Genomic DNA, 19,171 nt, shown 5'->3' with positions numbered 1-19,171 from the left:
CTGCACTGAGCCGAGATGCTTCTCTGTGAAGTAGGCGGTGACTCTTTGGTGTTCTAGCAGATGCAGCCTGAAAGCCGGAAACACCGGAAAGGCTTCATGCAGGAGATGGCTCAGCACTGGGCCTTGGGGACGGGCAGAATTCAGAGGCTGGCCAGGGAGGGGAGCAACCTGAGTGTATCAGCCCCCCTGGCAGCCAGAGTGTCGTCTTAGAGGAGGCGGGTGGGCAGCAGCTATGGCCAGCCTGCTGGCGGCTCCACAGGAAGAGAGTAGGGGCTGGGGAAGAACAGATACTTCATAACCCAAGCCAGGACTATAAGCATCACTCCTCCCCCCAGCCTCATTTGGGCAGTCTATAAACATGGAGCTGGTTCAGCAAGGATCAGCTTCCTCCCAGCTACTTAAGCCACTGGCCAGAAAGCCAGATCGTTGATAATTACGGTAGTTAACACACATAGAGCAGGGACCTTGAGCCAGAAAGGAAGACCGTTGATAATTACGGTAGTTAACACACATAGAGCAGGGACCTTGAGCCAGAAAGGCAGACCGTTGATAATTACGGTAGTTAACACACATAGAGCAGGGACCATGAGCCAGGCACGGCTTTAAGAACTTTAACTAGCTTAAGCCTTCCAGCATCCTTATGAGGTAGGCACTAGTATTATTCCTGCTTTATAGATGGGGAAACAGAGGAAAAGTGAGGTTACGTAACCTGCGCAGGGCCCCAGAGCCAATAAGAGGCAGGCCCCAGCCTGGAACCCAGGTAGTCTACCCTTAAGCACCTGCTCTACCGCTTCTAAGCAGGTTCCTGAGCTGCGGCCAGGGCCAGCCACTCCCTTCCTCTGCCCCCGGGGACCCTCCGCAAGTTCAGGCTCTCCTCCAGGGCTGGGGCCCTTCCCTAATGGGGACCGCAGGAGGCCCCCACCCGCCCCTCCGCTGGTGAGGCCCATCGCTGCCAGAGGGCCCCAGCCCCCCTCCCCCGCACTCACATGCACCCCGCCCCTCCCCCCAACCGAGCACCGTTGCCTTTCGTTCACAGTGACGGCTCCTGCGCCCAGGCCGGTGCGGGCACGGAGGACTCCGTGGCGGCGGCGGCGGCCGGCAGACCCAGTGCCCACGCCCCGAAGGCTCAAGCCCAGGAGCTGCAGGAGGAGGAGGAGCGGCCGGGGGCGGGGGGCGCCTCCCCGCGGGCCGGCCTCCACTGCGCGGCCTCCCCCAGCAGGCAGCAGCCTGCCCTGGCCACGGCGCTCTGCTCCCGAGCCCCTGCCGCCTCCGATTACGAACTCTCCCTTGACCTAAAGAATAAACAGGTACCCAGGGCCTCCGAGGGGGGTGGGAAGGGTGGTGAAGGGCCCTGTCTCGGGCGCTGTCCAGGGTACCGGGGATGCCCCTGTCTAGGCCGCCTCTGCTGCAGGCAGACCTCTTTGCCCCTAGTTCTCCCAAACTGAACCAAGTGACTGCCCTTCCCTGCAGCCCAGTTCCTCAGGCAACCATCCTTCCGTGGCAGGGGTCACCCTTGTAATGCCAGGCCCACAGGCAGCGTGTTCAGGGCTCTGCCCCTCTTACCACTGCAGGAAGACCAGCTGCTGACACACTTCCCAGCCCCAGAAGAGATGGCCCAGCTTACCTGCCCACCCAAGGGGCCAGCCCCAAGCTCAGGCTCACACAGGCTCAAATGAGGTTTGAAGACAGTGGCCTTCTCCAGGTAGACCGAGGAGTCCCAAGATTCGCCCAGACTGGGGGAGTCCAAAGACGCCCTTATTGGAGAACAAATTCCCCTGAGGAGTTCTGAGCCTCCATCTTCCATTCTGTGAAGCAGGAGGAGAAAGTAGGCAGTCACTGGGTCCCAGCTGAACCCTCCAAAATGATAACGGCATGGTTTGTTTGGGTGGAAAATTAAGACACCTGAAGGAAGATCTGTGTGTGTGTGTATGTGCGAACGCATTTAGAGAAAGAATTTGTGACTTAATATTGCTAAGAAAGAGCATTGAGCTTGGAGCATAGATGTGGGATCCGATTCTTGTTCCTGTTCTAGTTCCTCCGTGACTTGGGAAAATGCCAGTTAAGCACCCTGGGCATTGGTTTCCTCATCAGCAAAATTGGGAATTAGACCTTGAATCATCTCTGAGGTCCCTTCTAGCTCTAAAATGTGCAGGTTCTAAAGAACCATTCTTCAACCCAACGGACTGTGAGTTTTCGAAGCGAAGCTAATGGAAAAGTCACTAAGTCTGAGTCAAGCCCAACCAAAGTCTTTTCTTCCTTTCAGCACAGATGTCAAGCTATTATCCAAGGTCAGGGGCTGCAGGTGGTGCACCAGGCTTCAGTAAAGTATTTGACAAAATCTCCCGTGATACCTATGTGGACGGGATAGGAAGTGGGTTAGTTGACAATATAGTCGGGTGGGCTGTTCTCAAACGGAATTGTCAAAAAACACTGATTTTTCTATCAGTGCCAATGCCAGGGTCATTGAGTGGGGGCACTGTCCTTGGTCCTGCCCAGTACAACCATTTCGAAAAAGGACTGATGCAAAGCTGAAAGGGAAACGCTAATACCTTGATGACAGAATCCCAGATTTGAAAAAAAAGAAAAAAACTCATTAGGAAATATTGTTTAAGTGGAAAAAGTCAAATGAAAGAGGGAAAAATCTAAAGTTCTGTTCTTAGCTTTGAAAATCCCACAGCACTACTATAAGACGAGCAGGCTTGGGCGTGGGTGAGAGGCCTTCGGGATTCAGTTGACTGCAAGCTCAAGATGCATCAATAGCTAATGAAGCAGTTGCCAACGATATGGGTCCAGCAGGCTTCACAGATGGGTAGACAAAACCCCCAGTGTAAGGGGGCAGCTGTCTGGAGCCCCACACTAGTTACTGGTCAGGCTGTCTGGTTCTAGGGGTTTCATTTAAGAGGGAAAAAGAGAATCCTGAGGTTCTAAGGTTCTTCTAAGAAAGAAAACAACTGGCTGGGGTCATACAGGGAAACTGTAGACATGAAAACCAGTTTTAAACATGGAAGAGCTGAATGTGAATTGGCTGGATTAGATTATTTTCTATCATTCCAGGTAAAAATAGTGGTAGTAATGCATGAAACTTGTAGGAGAGGATGGGGTTTGTTTTTAGCTCAGTTAACAATTAGAGCTGTTAAAAATGTAGACCGTCCCGCTTCGGAGGTAGAGAAAGCCCATGCCGGGGCTGGGAAGCAGTCCGTCTGGAACCGCATGCTGTGATGTGGGCGGTCAGCTGGCACAGATGAGAACGTCCTCTCAGTTCCACTTGGCTCTGCCCCTTGAGGACAGAGACCATGTCCTATTCATCCCATCCCCTGGCGCCCAGCAGAGTGCCTCGGGCAGAGTAAAAGCTTATCGAGTGAATATTTTTTGAATAACTGCGATGCGTAAAGCAATGAGGGAGTGGGGTACCAAAAAGAAAAAAAACATGGTCCCTACCTGCTCCCCAAAGAGATTACAGTTCGATTTAAGGAGTATCCTGTTAGTAACACCAAAGGAAACTGGTGCTTCTGCTTGGGCAGGGAATTAGTTTAATTCTAACTGATTAGTGGGGTAGGGAGGGCTGTGCAGGGTTCTGATGGGCGCACTGTGGACCTTTTTCACGGTGGGCATAATTCTGGTAGATGGGTTTGCACGTCAGGCCAGCAGCAGTGGGGCAGGAAAGATGAGGGCAGGTAGGGGTGTGGTGGAGCCCTCGTGCCCTGGGGAATAGCCCGCCTCCCCTGGCCCCTGTAGCTCTCCAGGCCAAGACAGGCTAGGGGTGGGAAGAGGAGGGGAGAAAGGGACTGAGGGGAGCAGAGTGGCTAAAAACACAGCACACGTTTACAAAAGATGGAGCGCCACAACTCTCTCTTCTGCAGGTGAGCTGTGTGACCTTAGGCAAGTTGCTTAACTTCTCTGGGCCTCAGTTGCCTCATACAGCCCTTTGCCTCTACCGCTGACATTCCTACTCCCCTCCTACTCCTGCACTGGCCCCATTCACTCCTTCTCTTGCTTTAGGACTTGCTCTCCTGCACCTTCCTCCCCGCTGGCAGCTCTCCCCGCCCTCCCAAGGCTGTGCTGGATGCCCCTTCTCAGTGGTCCCACAGCACCCAGGCGTTCCCTGACATAGCCCTTCAGCCCAGGATCACCGTTCCTGTTTACTTGACGTCTCCTTTAAGGCAGGGCAAAGACATCCATCAGGACACCCCTGGTGCCCGACGCAGCGCCTGACATGAGAAGATGCTCAAAGGACGAAGAGGGGAAAGTGACAGTTCGGTGGCCTGAAGGGGATGGGGATGGGCATGAAACCCGGGCCAGGTCCTGACTGTCTCAGGTCTCTCTGAGATCTAGGATTTACTATGCTGCCCCCGTGATCCTCACGAGACCCCGCATCCTGCGCTCCTTGGGCTGGCAGGGATCTGGGACGATCACTATCTCCCCAGTTCACCAACCTGCCAGGCCCGGTCCATCAGCCAGTCCAAAATCCCAGGTGAATTCCGTGGCTCCTCTCTCCGCCCCACGTCTGATCCAGCCCCCCACCCCCCATGCTACTCTTAAGCACTTCCCAAGTCCCGCCCTGCCATCCCCCCGGCCCCTGCCCTAGGCCTGTGCGCCCCTGGGGAAGCCTCCTATAGACCCTCTGCTTTGACCTCGTCCCCACACCGCAGCCGCATCCTCCTTGTGAGCAGCACATCGGTCATGGTACCCCATATGGAGGCGCCCACGGCCCCTCGTTTTCTAGGGGACAAGGACTTCAGGCTCTTCCGCCCCCAGATCCAACGCCACATCCCGCCTTGCTCCCACTCGGGGCTCCAGCTGTGCCGCTCTGCTATGCTTTGAGCCCTCACGTACTTCGCTACCTCTGCTGGGAACACTACCCCCCCACCCCCCCACCCCCGTCACACTCACCTGGGTGACCTCTTCGCACAGTTCAGTCTCGGCTCAGAGTCGCCGAGCCGGGGGGTGGGCCGTTCCTGAGCGCCCACGGCGGACTCTGCCGTCTGGCCGCATCCCCCTCGTGAGGGCAGGGGCTCTGTCATGCCCAGGCTGTCGCAGAGGGAGCAGACTGTGCTCTGAACGCCTCTGGGGTGCCGTTCCCCCCACTGTCCCTCCACTGTCGGGGCGAGGAGTGAGCACTGCCCAGGGGTGGGCGCTGGGCGCTGCCGGCCACGCCTACCGTCCTTCCTGCACCCCGCACAGCCTGGCGCCTAGGAACTGCTGGGTGCTGGAGGAACACGGGAATGAACAAACCAGCGAATGAACGAGGCGCCCAGGCTCCCCTGTTCTCCCAGTCCCCGTGCACCGACTGGGCCCCTCCCCGAGGCCCCGCAGGGAGGACACTGTCTTCCTTTGCTTTCTCTGCCCTCAACTCTCCCATTGCACCTCAAGGTGACCCTTGGGGCTCCGCCCTAGAGGGAGGGAGCATGCGGACCCCTTGCGGGGAGGTTCCTTTAGGAAGTGGCCACGTCAAAGATACAGAGGGCACGGATGTGATTTCCAAATTCCAGTTCTCTAGGGAGTTTGTATCCTGTTCTCTGCTCCTGTGGGAGAGCAGCCGCTGGAGCCCATCTGGGATGTCCAAACCGCCTAGGTCTCTGTGTTGTCCAAGCCCGGCGGCCGTGGAGCTGTGGTCCCAGCATCCAGGCCCTGCTCCCGAGTCAGGGTCCTGGCTGGCAGCCGCTCTCTGTCTGGAGAGCAGATCTCCCGGACCCGAAGCCTCAGGGTCCAGCCTCACCATGGGGTGCCTCTCAAGGGGAGAAGTGGTGGCCGTGTTTCCAGGTCACTGTCCCTCTCTGGGCCTCAGTTTGCTCACTTGTGTCTGAGGCTCTGTCCCGCTCTGAAGGTGAGAGCGCTACCGCGGCCGTGAGGGCCCCGGTGGACCAGCCGGCCGAGGGTGGCGGTGAAGGCAAGATGTGCCAGGGTGCTGCTCTGCTCCGTGGTCTCGGTTCGGGGAACGGCAGGGCACAGCCGCTGTGCTGGGCCCCATGCGAGGCCTGGGGGCACCGCGATGCGGAAGACGCGGTCCTGGGCCTCAGGGAGCTCCGGCGCCGGCGGTGGGCGCTGACCCAGAACGGTACAGGCGACACTAACCGCGCTGCATCTCGGGACAGTGCTGAGCGCGCCGAGCACTTGCTGTGCGCCATCTCCCCCAGCCGCACGATGTCCCTGCGGGCGGGAGACTGTCACTATCCCCATGTTAGGAATGAGAAGACTGAGGCTCAGTGATGTTTAGTGACTTGCCTAAGGACACATTCCTAGGTGTGCACCCGGCGCAACCAGTCCACGGTGCTAAGCCAGCGCCCTCCCCGTCTGCTGCCACCGCGGTGAAGGGGCAGGTTCCGCAGCAGCGGTGTGCAGGGCGCTGCGGGGTCCCGGCGCGGGGCAAGTAGCCCGACCAGGGCTCTGGGCAGGCTCCCTGGAGCAGCCCCACCCGAGGGAGCAGCTGGCTCGGGGAGCAGCTGAGCTGTGGCCCTCCCCCAGCGCCCCTACCTGGCTGCATCCGGAGAGGGTCCCAGGGCCGCCCTGCTCCCCAGCAGGGCTCTGTGCCCCTTGCCATGCTGAACACTCTCTGTGTTTTGGACGGTGGGCAGGGAGGTGGGCACACAGAGAAGAAAAACCCCGCTCAGCGCAGGCCAGCCGTCCTGCGGGCCGCCCTGCGCTCCTCCAAAGCTCCTCTGCCCTCCCCAGCCTCCGCCCCGAGCCTCAGGTGAGCTGTGGGGTTTGCCTCGCCAAGGTCTGCTGACTCACGCCGCGTACTGCTTTAATCTCCTCAACTGAGAAATCCTGGCGCACGGGGGACCCGTCCCCGCCCCCTCGCCCGGGCCTGGCGCCCCAGCGTCCCTCAGAGGCCCGGTGGGGCTCAGCCATGCAGCAGCTTGCACGAGGGAGCGCGGGCTGAGGAACACCAAGGCTCGTTAGCGAGGCAGCCCCCGGCCCCGCCCGCTGCCTCCCCGGCGGGAGCCGAGGGACGGCTCTCCCGGGAGGAGGGAGGACTCCCGGGGCTTCCGGGCTTCGAGAGAAGTGGGCGGAGCTGCTCCTCGGCGGGTGGGGGCGCAGGGATCCCGCCCTCCCACGAGCTGGTCCCTCAGCTCTCTGGCCTGGCCCTGCTAAGAACAGGGGCAGGGAGGTGAGAGGGGCCTGGCTGGGGCGGACGGAGCTGACCCGGGGAACCACCGATTCCCCAAGGCCTGTGACAATGGGGCGAGGGGAATGCACATGGGGGCCTTTGGCTCCAAGCCCAGATCCAGAAGACAGCCTGGACTGCATTTCCCCCGGCGCAGAGGAGAGAGTTCAGTTTAGTTCACGACCGCAAACATCGATTAAGCCCCAAACACGGGTCTGGCTCAGCGCTGGGCACGGGGGATGCGGAGGCGGAATACGCTGTGCCTCCCGTGACACACCGTCGGGGGTGCTGAGGCGCCCGAGCGGGCTGCGCAGGACGCGAAGGAAGCGGTGGGGGACGCTGGGGGCAGCCGGCTGTGTTAGACGAGGGGGACAAACGGTGACCACCCCTCAGCTGAATTCAGAGTCCGTGGTGAGCAGTGGCTTCGGGCCCGGCTCTGGGCTGAGGCCGTCCGTGCACCAGACGATGAGAAGGCCACATCCGGGGCCTCCAATCACTTACGCTTAGTGGAGTCTTGGGGAGGGGAGAGGGGAGGGAAGCCTAAGGTAGACGAATACCACCAAGATTAGTAGAGGAAACTCAGTGTCAGAGAGAAGCACGAAACAACCTTCTCGGGGGGTGGGGCGTGGTTCAGGGCAGGGAGACCCCGTTCTGGTTGGGGGAACTGGGAGGCTTCGTGGAGGAGGCACATTTGAAGAAAGGGGAAACGTTTTACCTGGAAGAGAAGGCATGAGAGTGGGAGGTGAGGCTGGGGAGGACAAAGCCGGCCGCGGAGAGGCTGAGCGAGAGGTCAGAGCAGGAAAGCCTAGTTGGGGGAGGTGGGGGCGAGCAGGAGGCGGGGCTGGCGCGTGAGCGTGGACTCCGCGTAGTAGGAGGGGCTGGGGGGGTAGGCGGGGCCAGGCTGCTCGGCGCCAGACCCCCAGGAGATGGTGTTTACACTTGTTTAGCGCAATGGTCTCAAGCGCCGGAAGTCCTGTGTTTACACCCGCTCTCTGAGGATACTGCTCAGGGGAATATAGTACAAGGCGGATGGTGCTGGAGCAGGAAGAAGGGAAGCAGTTGGGGGGTTGTCAGAGTGGTCCAAATGGGGGGTCCAGGAGAGCCCCACGTGGGGACAGTCTGGTGGAAAGTTCAGGATGATTGCAAAAGGCATGGGGGGGGCGCTATAGGACTTTCAGCCTGACAAATGCAGAGGATAAGGCAAAGGCGGCCCCAGGGACAAAAGCAAGGTTCCCAGACTGGATGACCTTGCAGCCGGGGTGCTGTTAGGCGAATAAGGACGTCATCCAGAGCTGGTTTGGGTGAGCCGGGGGAGAGGATGGGCTCTTGGCAATGTAGGTCTAGGATGGAGTCTAGGAATGGAGAGTTGAGTCACAGAATCATCACTGTCAGCTTCAAACTGCTACCACTTATTGAGCACCTACTGTGTGCCAGGTGCTACGGGAAATAATTTAATTCTCACAACAAGCTACAGAGTCAGCAGGATTAGCTTCATTTAACAGATAAGAAAACTGAGATTCAGAGACGTTAAGAAACTTGCCCACGGTCAACCAGCAGGGAAGAGGCAGGTCTGGGACTGGGTATTTCCCCTATGGGCTTGCTCACCCACCTATCAGAGTGAAGTTACAATGGAAGACGAGGTTCTCAGATGAGAGATGAGAAGATATTAGCCCGCGGGACACCATTAGAGTTGCCACGAAGGCCCTGCATGAGACAGTTCTTATTTCATCAGCTGTTAATTATCAGCTACCAAGGGGCTGCTCTAAAGACTACCAACATAGAAGTCAAGGAAGACGTCCAGAAATGCGCAGCAAAATCATTAAATTGTGTCTGGAGAATGGAGGAGAGGACACATATGACTCGTAACTAGCACGGTTAGGGACCTTGTGGTCAGAATATAGGATCAAGGAGCTGTATGGAGACAGGAAAACCAAGACAGACTGGGTCATGAGAGCGGAGGACAAAGTTTCAAGGTGATAAAGCGTCAAAGCTGCAGAAAGGATGGGGAGGGAGGCTGAGAATGGGATTTAGTGATCGAAGGTCATCAGTACCTTTCTGAGAGTCATTTCAGAAGTCTAGTGGGAGCAGGAGGCAGCTGCAAGCAGTCAGGGCACACGGGGCTGGCCGGTGGTTCGGCGTTTGCTCACGGACTGAGGCAGAGCGGGCAGACTAGTCCTCCTATAGGTTTGGTGGAAAAATACAAAGAGATTGGGCTAGTGCCCCAGAGCAGGGGAGTCAAGCAGGGCCATGTTTCAGCCTGGGACATTAAGGAGGGTCTGTAGGCTGGTGGAAAGGAGTCAAAACCAGGGTAGAGGCTGGAAATGCAGGTAGGAGAGACTAGGGGATGAAGTAAACTTACAAAGGAGGCCAGAGAGGGTGAAATCATCAGCCCGGGAGAGAAAAGTTACGGTCAGATTAGGAGGGTTTTAATTTATTCAATAAATGTTCATCGAAGATCTACTATGTACCGTAAGCACTGGAGATAGAGCAGTGAGCATGGCAGGCGAAGTCTGCCTTCACAGGGCTTACAGTCTAGCGGAGGACTTGATGGAACAGATTCAAGAATTTAAAATCTGGTTTTCTTCTCTCCTTGGGTGAAGCATGGACACTGGCTGGTAGAAGAAGTCTCCTCGGTTATCTCAGCCAGCCTGTGCCTCTAGGTGGGATGACACCATGCCAGGGGGTGGACCTTTCACCATTTTGGAAACACTTCAGGCAACGGGATTGCATACCTTCCCTCTATTGCCAGTAGCATCTCATAATCTGAAGAGAAGCTCTTGGGCCAGGGATTTCCCCAGACCTATGAGCAGGCCAGGGAGGAAGGAGATGGGAGTTCCTGTCTGGGGTCAGTTGCTCATGGTGCTTGGGGAGGGGTAAATGGGAGGTGGAACTTGCGAGAAGGAGGCAGGTGAGCGGTCAGCTCCCCTCCCTCTCTGATCTTCCCCTCGGAGGACTTTCCTGCCTAAGCCAAGGCCGATTCTGGGCCTCAGGAGCTACAACGCTCTCTTCCTTCTGGTGTGACTTCTGCCAAAGCAGGAGGAGAATGCATCAGAGGCAGACACCTGTGTTTCTCTGGGGCTCCTGGGTGCGTGAGGTCATACCTAGATAAAGGCCCACAGGCAACTGTCCAATTGGTATGGTAGGCAGCATTCTAAGAGGGCCCCGGAGACTCCTGCTCCCGGGGACACACCTATATAAGCCCCTCCCCCGGAGTGTTGGACGGGACCAGTGAACGTGATGGGTGTCACTGCTACGATTAAGTTACCAGTCAGTTGATGCTGAGTTAGTCAAAAGGGAGGTCATCCCGGGCGGCCTGAATGAATCAGGTGGACCCTTTACAGGCAGCGAGGCCTCAGGCAGAGGCTCTCTTGTTGGCCTTGAAGGAGCAAACGGCCACGTTGTGAAGGCGACCAGGTGGCCGAGAAGAGCAGGCAGCTTCTGGTAATTGAGGCCTCAGTCTTAAATCTCCAGGAGCTGAAATCGGCCAACACGAGTGAGCTTGAAAGAGGACCCCGACCCGTAGATGAAATTGCAGTCCTAGCTGACACCTTGATTTCAGCCTGGTGAGATCCCGAGCAGAGAACCCAGCTGAGCTGTGCCCAGACTGCTGGCCTCCAGAACTGCGAGGAAATAAACGGTGTTGTTTTAAGCGGCTGCCTTTGTGGCAATTTGTTCTGCAGCAGGAGATGACTAATGCACTTGGCATGCTTTGTAAGAGCGCCTTGGATGTCCCTACAACACCAGGGTCATGAGACCCAGGAGAGCTTCCTGCCTTCTGCTTAAGGCCTTGCACCTTGTGAACTGCAAATGCTTCTGGGAGGAGCCCTATAGGAAGACTTAGTGGCCTTCTAAACCTGAATATGAATACGTTTTCCAAGTCTCTTCAGAGAGAAGCATTGGATGTGGGGAGAGAGGCAGCATAATGCCACTAGGCTTGGGGATGGGAAAGGGCATTGGATGGTGAGACAGGAAGAGCCCAAGACACACATTGAAGAGCTCCCGTTTACCTGGGCTTGTCCCTGGCCATTGGAATTGTATCTATGAGGTCTCCTGGGCTAGGAGGGTGTCTCTGCTGGTCCAGCTGTGGGGCGCCCACAGGGAAGGAACAGAGGGGGCTGCCAGGGTAGTTGGGAAGTAGTCACTCCAGCTGCAGTCCCTGGGGGAGCGGGAAGCGCGGTGAAGTGTTCCTTGTATTGCGGGATGAAATTTGGCCTTTGTATCTGTACCCCTCCCCCCATGATCCTGGGGGAGGATGGAGGACTGATGTTGTTCTTGCCTTGAGTTATTAATTCAGCCACCTGTCCCGATTCTTAGTTCAGGAAGGCTACTCTGTGTAAGTGGCGTGTACGGCTGGGAATAGGACATAGTTTCAGGGCCCAGGGATACTTTCTCACTTCCCAGGCTTCCCTCAGGACTGATGGAACCCACCACAGTGCTACCATTTTGTCCATCCCCTTCACACAGCCTTTATCTGTTATTTAAGTGTAAAAATCTCTAGGAAGGAGCACTGCTAACTGTTACTGGTCGTTCACACCTCGGGGGAATGTCTTTCTAGTCCTTTCCTGAGAGGTTTTCGATAAGAGAGAAAAAGTGAGAGCTTAGCAACCCAAGGAGGAGAAAAGACCACAGGTGGGGGACAGAGCTGAGAGGAGGGGAGGAAGGGCCTTGAAGACAGACTGGCCAGTGCCAGAAGTTTTCCTGGGTTCACATCTGCCCAGATGAGGCAGTGTCGCCCCCACCCCGGCCCCTGCCAGCCAGCCCCACCAAGCCCTGCCCTGGTTGTAACAGCTCCCATTGCTGGAAACAGAGGTGACTGGAATTGTGGAGCAGGGTAGCCTGGAGGGACTCCCCCTATTGAAACATCCATCCATCATCCATCTGTCTTTTTATGAGGTTCACGTTTATAGAGCTCTATCCTGTGCCAGCCCTTGGGCTGGGTGCTGGGAACACAGAGATGATCCAAGCCCAACCCCAACCCTTATGAGGCTCCCAGGAACAGGAAACTTCCCCAATGCATGACATGAATGCTGAGAAAGAAGGCTGGTGAGCAGGAATAGCAGCAATGTTTTTTCACCTTTCGATTTAATTTTCAATTTTCTATTATTTAAAAATATACACAGAAGTAGAAAGAATAGTGTAATAAACTCCCATTTAACCATCACCCAGCCCTAACAAGTTTTTTTTGTTTTATTTTTGTGGTATGCGGGCCTCCCTGTGTTGTGGCCTCTCCCGTTGCGGGGCGCAGGCTCCGGACGCGCAGGCCCAGCGGCCACGGCTCACGGGCCCAGCCGCTCCGCGGCACGCGGGATCCTCCCGGACCGGGGCGCGAACCCGGTTCCCCCGCATCGGCAGGCGGACGCGCAACCACCGCGCCACCAGGGAAGCCCCCTAACAAGTTTTATTAATATGGTTGCATCTAGCCCTTCCACTTTTCTTGATGGCGTATTTTAATACAAATTCAAGATGTCGTGCATTTCAGCCACGAACGCTACCGTATGCATCTCTGGTCTGAACGTTTGGAAATAACCGCCTCCTACCGTTCGCGACTCGTCCGTCCCCTGCCCCTGGCATCACCAATCCCGGAATCCAGTCCTACCTCCCACGCCTCTAGGAGCCTTGCCATCTCAGGCCCTGGCGTGCTAGGGTCTTCAGACGTGAGCCCCTCAGTGCCCCGAAGCTGGGCCTTCCTGCGCCCCCGCCGAAGCTCAGCAGTTCACCCCCTGCCCCAGTCGACGGCCCCAGTCGACGGCCGCCGCCACCGTCTTTCTCAAGGACTGTCACACCCCTTCCCTAACTGCGCTTCCCCCGCCTCTCTGTCTTCGCTGCAGATTGAAATGCTAGAACACAAGTACGGGGGCCACCTGGTGTCCCGGCGCGCCGCTTGCACCATCCAGACCGCCTTCCGCCAGTACCAGCTCAGCAAGAACTTCGAGAAGATCCGCAACTCGCTCCTGGAGAGCCGCCTGCCGCGGCGCATCTCCCTGCGCAAGGCGCGCGCGCCCGCGGCCGAGAGCCTGGCGGCCGAGAGGGCGCTCCTGGAGGGCTGCGGCCTCTCGGGGCTGCCGCTGGCGCGCTCGCCCTCCCTGCCGCCCGCCATCGCGGGCACGCTCACCGAACTGGAGGACTCCTTCACCGAGCAGGTGCAGTCCCTGGCCAAGTCCATCGACGACGCCCTCAGCACCTGGAGCCTCAAGGCCGTGTGCTCCCTGCAGGAGAGCGGCGCTTACCAGGTCCACAGGGCCCTGCGCGCGGGCACGGGGCCGCCGGGCCTGGAGCCCGAGGCGCGGGAGCCCGAGGGCGCCCACGCGGGGGGCTGGGCCGAGCCCGCCGAGCCCGCCGGCCCGCCCCAGGGCCACGGCAGCACCCTCATGATGGCCTTCCGGGACGTCACCGTGCAGATCGCCAGCCGGAACATCTCCGTCTCCTCCTCCACGGCTCTGTCCGTGGCCAACTGCCTGGGCGCGCCGACAGCGTCGGCCCCCGCGGAGCCAGCGGCGGGCAAGGCCGAGCGCGACGAGGCCGGGGGGCAGGAGGCCCCGGAGGCCCCCAGCGCCGGCCAGGAGGACGTGCCCGCCGAGGACGCGAGCGCAGAGGCGGGAGCCCACGGGGCCCTGCGCGCCAGCCCCCCTGGGGCCACGCTGCCGGCGGCGGAGGAGGAGGACGACGACGAGGACGAGGCCGCGGAGGCGGTGCAAGGGGCGGAGGCCGAGGCCGGCGACCCCTCGGAGCAGCTGAGCGGCAGCTGCACGTCCACCAAATCGGCCGCGTCGGCCTCGGCCTCCAGGGAGGCCCTGCAGGCCATGGTCCTGGGCCTGCCGCGCTACCACTGCGAGAACCCGGCCAGCTGCAGGTCTCCCACGCTCTCCACCGACACCCTGCGCAAGCGGCTCTACCGCATCGGCCTCAACCTCTTCAACATGTGAGTCCCCGGCGGTGCGGGCCAGGGGCTGTGCTCACTGGGGAGCCGCGGGCCCGGGGACGCACCGAATCGACCCAGGGGCCTCCCAGGTGGCCTCTGGGCCACGCCTGATCCTTGAGATAGGGTGGGAATGCTCATTTTATTTTTAATTGATATGAATTTATGTTAAAGGTTAGGGTTAAAACACCTCAAACCTATGCTTTAACCACTAGTACTGCTAGACGAAGCTGGGCTTTGAAAAGTGAGAAAATTTCAGAGAAAATGCAGTATTAAGTAAATAATAGTACAAGTAGTGTAAGGCTTGAGCAGAAAGCATTCGGGTAGGACATGAAGTTAAGGAAACAGGGAGTATCTGTCTCATGGGGTTGGTGACACGGAGAGAAGAGGCGGTGATCGAAGGAGGAAAGGGTGGGGGGAGCAGAGACCTGGCGCAAGGAATGGGGGCGCAGGGGCGGACAGGAGGGGAGTGGCAAGCAAGCAGAAGTGAAGCAGAAGAGAACGGGGCATGGGAGCCGAGAAATGAACGACCACCACAGCTCAGAGCCCCCAGCCAGAACTTCCTTGCAACCAAGAGGTATACAGCTGGTGGCAAGCAGAGGAAACACACATGCCCGTCCCGTGGAGATTTCACGCACGCGAGGCACTCGTCGCCCCCCTCCACTCACCCCTTCCTTCACAGCCCTGAGCCGGGAAACACAGCACCCCTCCTGCCGCATCCATGAGGACTGAGCGGAAACCATTCACCTGTGTGTTCGTGTACTCATTCAGAAGTTATTTCTGGAGTGCTTGGCACGGAGACCACAAAGATGAGCGAGACACATCCCCTGGGCTCAAGCAGCTTATATTCTAGGGGGAATAGCTACCGTTGTTCATAGCTCGCCTGACATAAAACATTTGCAGACTTCCCGAGAATTTCTAGAGGGAGCATCGTTACGCCATTTTGCAGAACAGGAAGCAGGCTCACACAAGCGAGGTGAGCTGAGCCCTGTGGAACAGCTAGTAAGCGGCAGAGCTGGGTGAAGTCAGAGCTGTGTGACTTCCAGTGCTGCCTCCTGTACCTCAGGCTGCCACCCTGGTGAGCGGAGCCCTACCCTCGCTTCTGCGCGCGCGCACACACACACACACACACACACACACACACACACACACACACACACACACACACACACACACACACACTTGGATCCCACAAGACAGTGGTTCTCAGATTACCTGTAGTGAAGGACCAGTTTGGGTTTTTACCCAATATGTTGTGCGCTGATACTTCTGTAAAATACAATTAAAATGAGTTGCTAGAAAAACAGTCACATGCTTGGTTGTCCTGAAAATGTCAATGTGCTATAAAAGGGTCTAAAGGCTTAGCCTCTATTTCTGTACTTATCTTCTCCTGGACCGCTAAGCTCCAGCTCAGGGAGCAGCATGGGTTTGCAGACCAAGCTGGGAGCACATGTGCCTTAAGACACAGCACTCACACCCACACCCACACACAGACGCAAGCCTGGGAAAGTCAGCCCTGAAGAGCAGGGTCTTTCTTGTGTCTGCCACACACAGGGAAGGGGGGTGTGGTAGGAGATTCCACCTCCATGTCCCTGTCTCCTCTGCCCTCCCGGTTCGAGCGTGGGTCCTGAGTATAGACAGCAGGATACAGGTGGGAGGAAGGGCTTGGGGACCTCAGGGTCAGATCCAGTGGGACTGAGGCAGGAAGACGGAAGGGACACCTCTCCACCTGCTCGGGAATCTACTTGGCCAGACTTCCCCAGTCCCGCACCATCTTCACTCCTGTGCAGGGAGGTTCAGGAGAACGTGGCGAGAGGGGCTTTTTAAGGGGAGCCCCTCTGCAGTGGAAGGAATGCTGACATTTCCTGGGAATTCTGCCCGAGGACCTCCAGGCACTTTTGTGGGTTCCCTAGGCAGGAAGAAAGGGAGGAAAGGCGTCATGGGGAGACTTGCCTCACTCTCTACCCCTCCTCCCCTCCCCACCCCCTCCCCACCAGAAACCCGGACAAGGGCATCCAGTTCCTGATCTCTCGAGGCTTCATCCCCGACACCCCCATCGGAGTGGCCCATTTCCTGCTTCAGCGTAAGGGCCTGAGCCGCCAGATGATCGGAGAGTTCCTGGGCAACAGCAAGAAGCAGTTCAACCGCGATGTGCTCGAGTGAGTGCCCCGCCTCGGGCTCCTCCCGGCCCTCCCGGCCCCCCCCCTCCTCCACCGATCTCCTGGGTGGCCTCGGACCTCAGCTGCGGAAGGCCACGGGGAGGACAGGACCTCTACAGTCTGGGTGGATTCCCAGAAGTCCTGGCTCCAGTCCTGGTGGCTTCCTGATTGGTCCAGGAGCCAGGATCCCCATGGTCCTCAGCCAATCACCTGCCTCCGCTCCAGTCATTCTGCTGCTTACTGAGCCAAGGTGCTCCTCCGCGTGGCACTGAGGATGGGGCTGGGGCTGGGGCCACAGGGACGGAGATGGGGACAGGGCTGGGGACGGGCTGGGGCTGGCACAGAAATGGTCAAGGGAGACCAAAAGGCATGAGAGTGAGCCTGAAAAAAGAAGGCCGTGTCAGCTCTGGGGCCATCTCCGCCTGGGGGACCGGCCCTTCAGCACCCTCTCCTGCCACCCGTCCAGCCCCCAGCCCCTGAGTGTCCGCTTTATACCGTGGGGGAGACACGAGGCAGAAAAAGGAGGGGTTAGACTGAGGGGTTTTAGAGCCAGAAAGTACTATGGTTCTGTAAAGGTAGACTGACCACCAAGATTAAAGTCCAGGAGATGGGGGACTTGGGGCTGCGTGTGGGAGGTCACACGATCAAAACAATTGTTTTCAAGTCCAGGAGACGGGGGATTGGTGGGGGGGCTGCCTTTGCTAGCGCTCTCCTTCGTGGGTGTGGTGCCATGGATAGGTAGGCGAGCCCCAGGGCAGGGGAAGCATTCCCGGCGGCTGAGGAGTAGGGCCTTGGAGCCCCCTCTCCTCTGGCAGAGAGGGGGCGAGGCCCGTGAAGTGGGCTCCGGACCCCTGTCTCTCCCCAGGCCTCTCCCGATGCTCCTCCTCTCTTCTGCTGGCCCCCCCCAAGCTCACTTCCTTCTCGGAGGTCACCTCCCCACTTCTCTCCCCACCCCCCTCCCCTTGGGTCCAGTCGGCAGAAATGTTTCCGCAGGAGTCCTGGGAGAACCTCTTCCTTTTGTACTCGCTCTTGCAGCAGCAGGGGCCTCTACAGAGGGCTGGGGGCTCCCGCTCCAGGGCTTAGAAGCACCGAGTCACTGTCAGTGCCCCCAGGGCGGGGCTCAGGCACCCGGCTTCTCTTATGGAGCCGTCTTGCTGCTGTGTTTTTGGCCGGTCACTGCTCTCTGGGCCTGCATTTCCGTGCCTGGAGGGTGGAGGGGCGGGGTGAGGAGGGGAGATGGTTGCGCCCCTGTCACATTCCTAAATTCATGATGGGATAGTTGTTACCTGAGTGCAGTCAGAAGAGAGGGGGCTTGGACCCATTCAAGGGACCTTGAAATCCCTGATGGCCCTTAGTGGACAGAAGCCAGCTCCTGCCTCTGACTCTTGGTGGCTTCGGACAATCAGCTGCTCCTCCCGGAACTGGTGTTCTGAGTGCCTAAACCCATAAACGGACAGCATTTCTTTATCTTCCTCCCTCCCTCTGGCTCCCCGTCCCCACGCCACCACCCCTGCTGTGTGGGTGCCCTGAGGGGATGCCTTGAGGAAATGACAGAAGAGGAGAAAGATCAAGTTTTCCTCTGTCTGGTTCGTCTGTCCGGCATGAACTTTTCCTTTGCCTTTCTCCCCTTTCCACTGGAGAAGGAGTAGAGGTGCTGCACCCGATGGCTTCATTCCTTCCCACCGCCCCACACCCCCCGGGTGACCCCGCTTTGTCCCTCTGTGCTGGGGCAGGGGCGACTGCTTCACTCCCAGGCCCTGACTGCCTTGTCTGTTCCCTTCTGCCTTTCCAGACCCCATGTGGCCTGGCCCCGGAATTCAGACCTGCTAGGCCCCTGTTGATCTGCAGCCCTGGGAACACACGGTTTTTCTGCAGCCCAGGTTGTGCTGAGCAGTACGATGGAAACGGATTGCCATCCTCCCCGGGAGATCACGTGGGCTGGAGATTCCGAGCAGCCGCTGCCGCCTGTGCCGAGAGGGGAGGTGGGCTGGGGTCCAGGGCTCGCGGCTGAGCGGGCTCAGGCTTGGATGAGGAGGCAGTGTCGGGGCAGGAGAGGTGGCTGGACCTCAGAGTCCGGCTCTGGCCCCTGCTCTGCTCCTAACACGCTCTGGAGCTTTTGCAGGTCGCTTCTCCAGGCTTCCTCATCTGCAAAGAGAGAGGGTTGAGCTGTGTGATGCGTTTGTAGCACCCTGGCGTCATGCAAAGTCATTTGCCCTGAGCAAGCTTTGTCATCCTGCCGGAGCTGCCCAGAGCAGCCCTCAGGCTCCAGGGAGGGGCTGGGGCGCCAGCATGCATGGGGGAACAAGATGGCCACTCACCACTCACTCAGCAAATATTGAGTGCCTACTGTATGCTGGGAATAGGGCTGCACTGGGCATATCCCATGTGTGTACGTGTCGGGGCGGGGGAGGGGGGAACAGGCCTGGCTCGTGGCCTCAGGGAAGTTATAGGCCCAGGTCTCAACGGGGAGAGGAACGTGGGAAGAGAGGTGAGGGGCCCACGAGCCTCCAGTGGGCACTGTGGGCTTAGGGGCCGTCGAGTACAGAGCTGAGCCCCAATTCTGCCACAGTGAACGCCTCAGTCCCTCGTGCTTTGTTCTGCAGCCGTGCAGGCCCTGGGCTCTGAGGCCCCGGCAGACTCGGCCATCACATGGCAGCTCCACGGAAAGGAGCCCTCCTCCCGCAGGTCTGCAGCGTGCCGACTGCCTGGTTTGTCCGCTGTGAGGTGCCTGGAGAGTTTGAAGAAGCAGGAAGAGACAGGCACTGGCAGCGCAGCAAGACGCTGGGGTTTGGGTATCTCCCTGCCACTCTAGCCAGCTCTCTCGGAGCCTTTCCAGATCCGCTGCCTCTTCCTTACTCCCGCCAGAGAAAACACACAGTGACAGCCACCCAGTGCCATGTGTCCAGGCCGGGAAGGCTTCATTGGGATTCTGCACGTGCCCCCGCCCCCGCCGGTGACATTCAGCCTGTCGTATCCATTCTGTACAAAGCT

The 19,171-nt window shown here is 58.5% G+C and overlaps 1 protein-coding gene across 2 annotated transcripts in view; it reads left to right on the top strand.

Moving 5' to 3' along the window:
* IQSEC3 (IQ motif and Sec7 domain ArfGEF 3) overlaps positions 1-19,171 on the top strand; it is a 98,599-nt gene that overhangs the window by 52,490 nt on the left and 26,938 nt on the right. Inside the window, exons 3-5 of one of the 2 annotated variants that reach the window (XM_024129209.1) lie at positions 1,037-1,307; positions 12,934-14,024; positions 16,019-16,180. In XM_024129209.1, the coding sequence (XP_023984977.1) occupies positions 1,037-1,307; positions 12,934-14,024; positions 16,019-16,180 (1,524 nt within the window). Of the gene's footprint in view, positions 1-1,036; positions 1,308-12,933; positions 14,025-16,018; positions 16,181-19,171 lie in introns of those variants that run through there. The other variant, XM_024129210.1, reaches the window with a different exon arrangement.

Source organism: Physeter macrocephalus, chromosome 6 (assembly GCF_002837175.3).
Source record: "Physeter macrocephalus isolate SW-GA chromosome 6, ASM283717v5, whole genome shotgun sequence".
Lineage (NCBI taxonomy): Eukaryota > Metazoa > Chordata > Mammalia > Artiodactyla > Physeteridae > Physeter > Physeter macrocephalus.
Note: the sequence above shows the minus strand (reverse complement) of the source record. Positions and strands in the feature narration are given on the sequence as shown.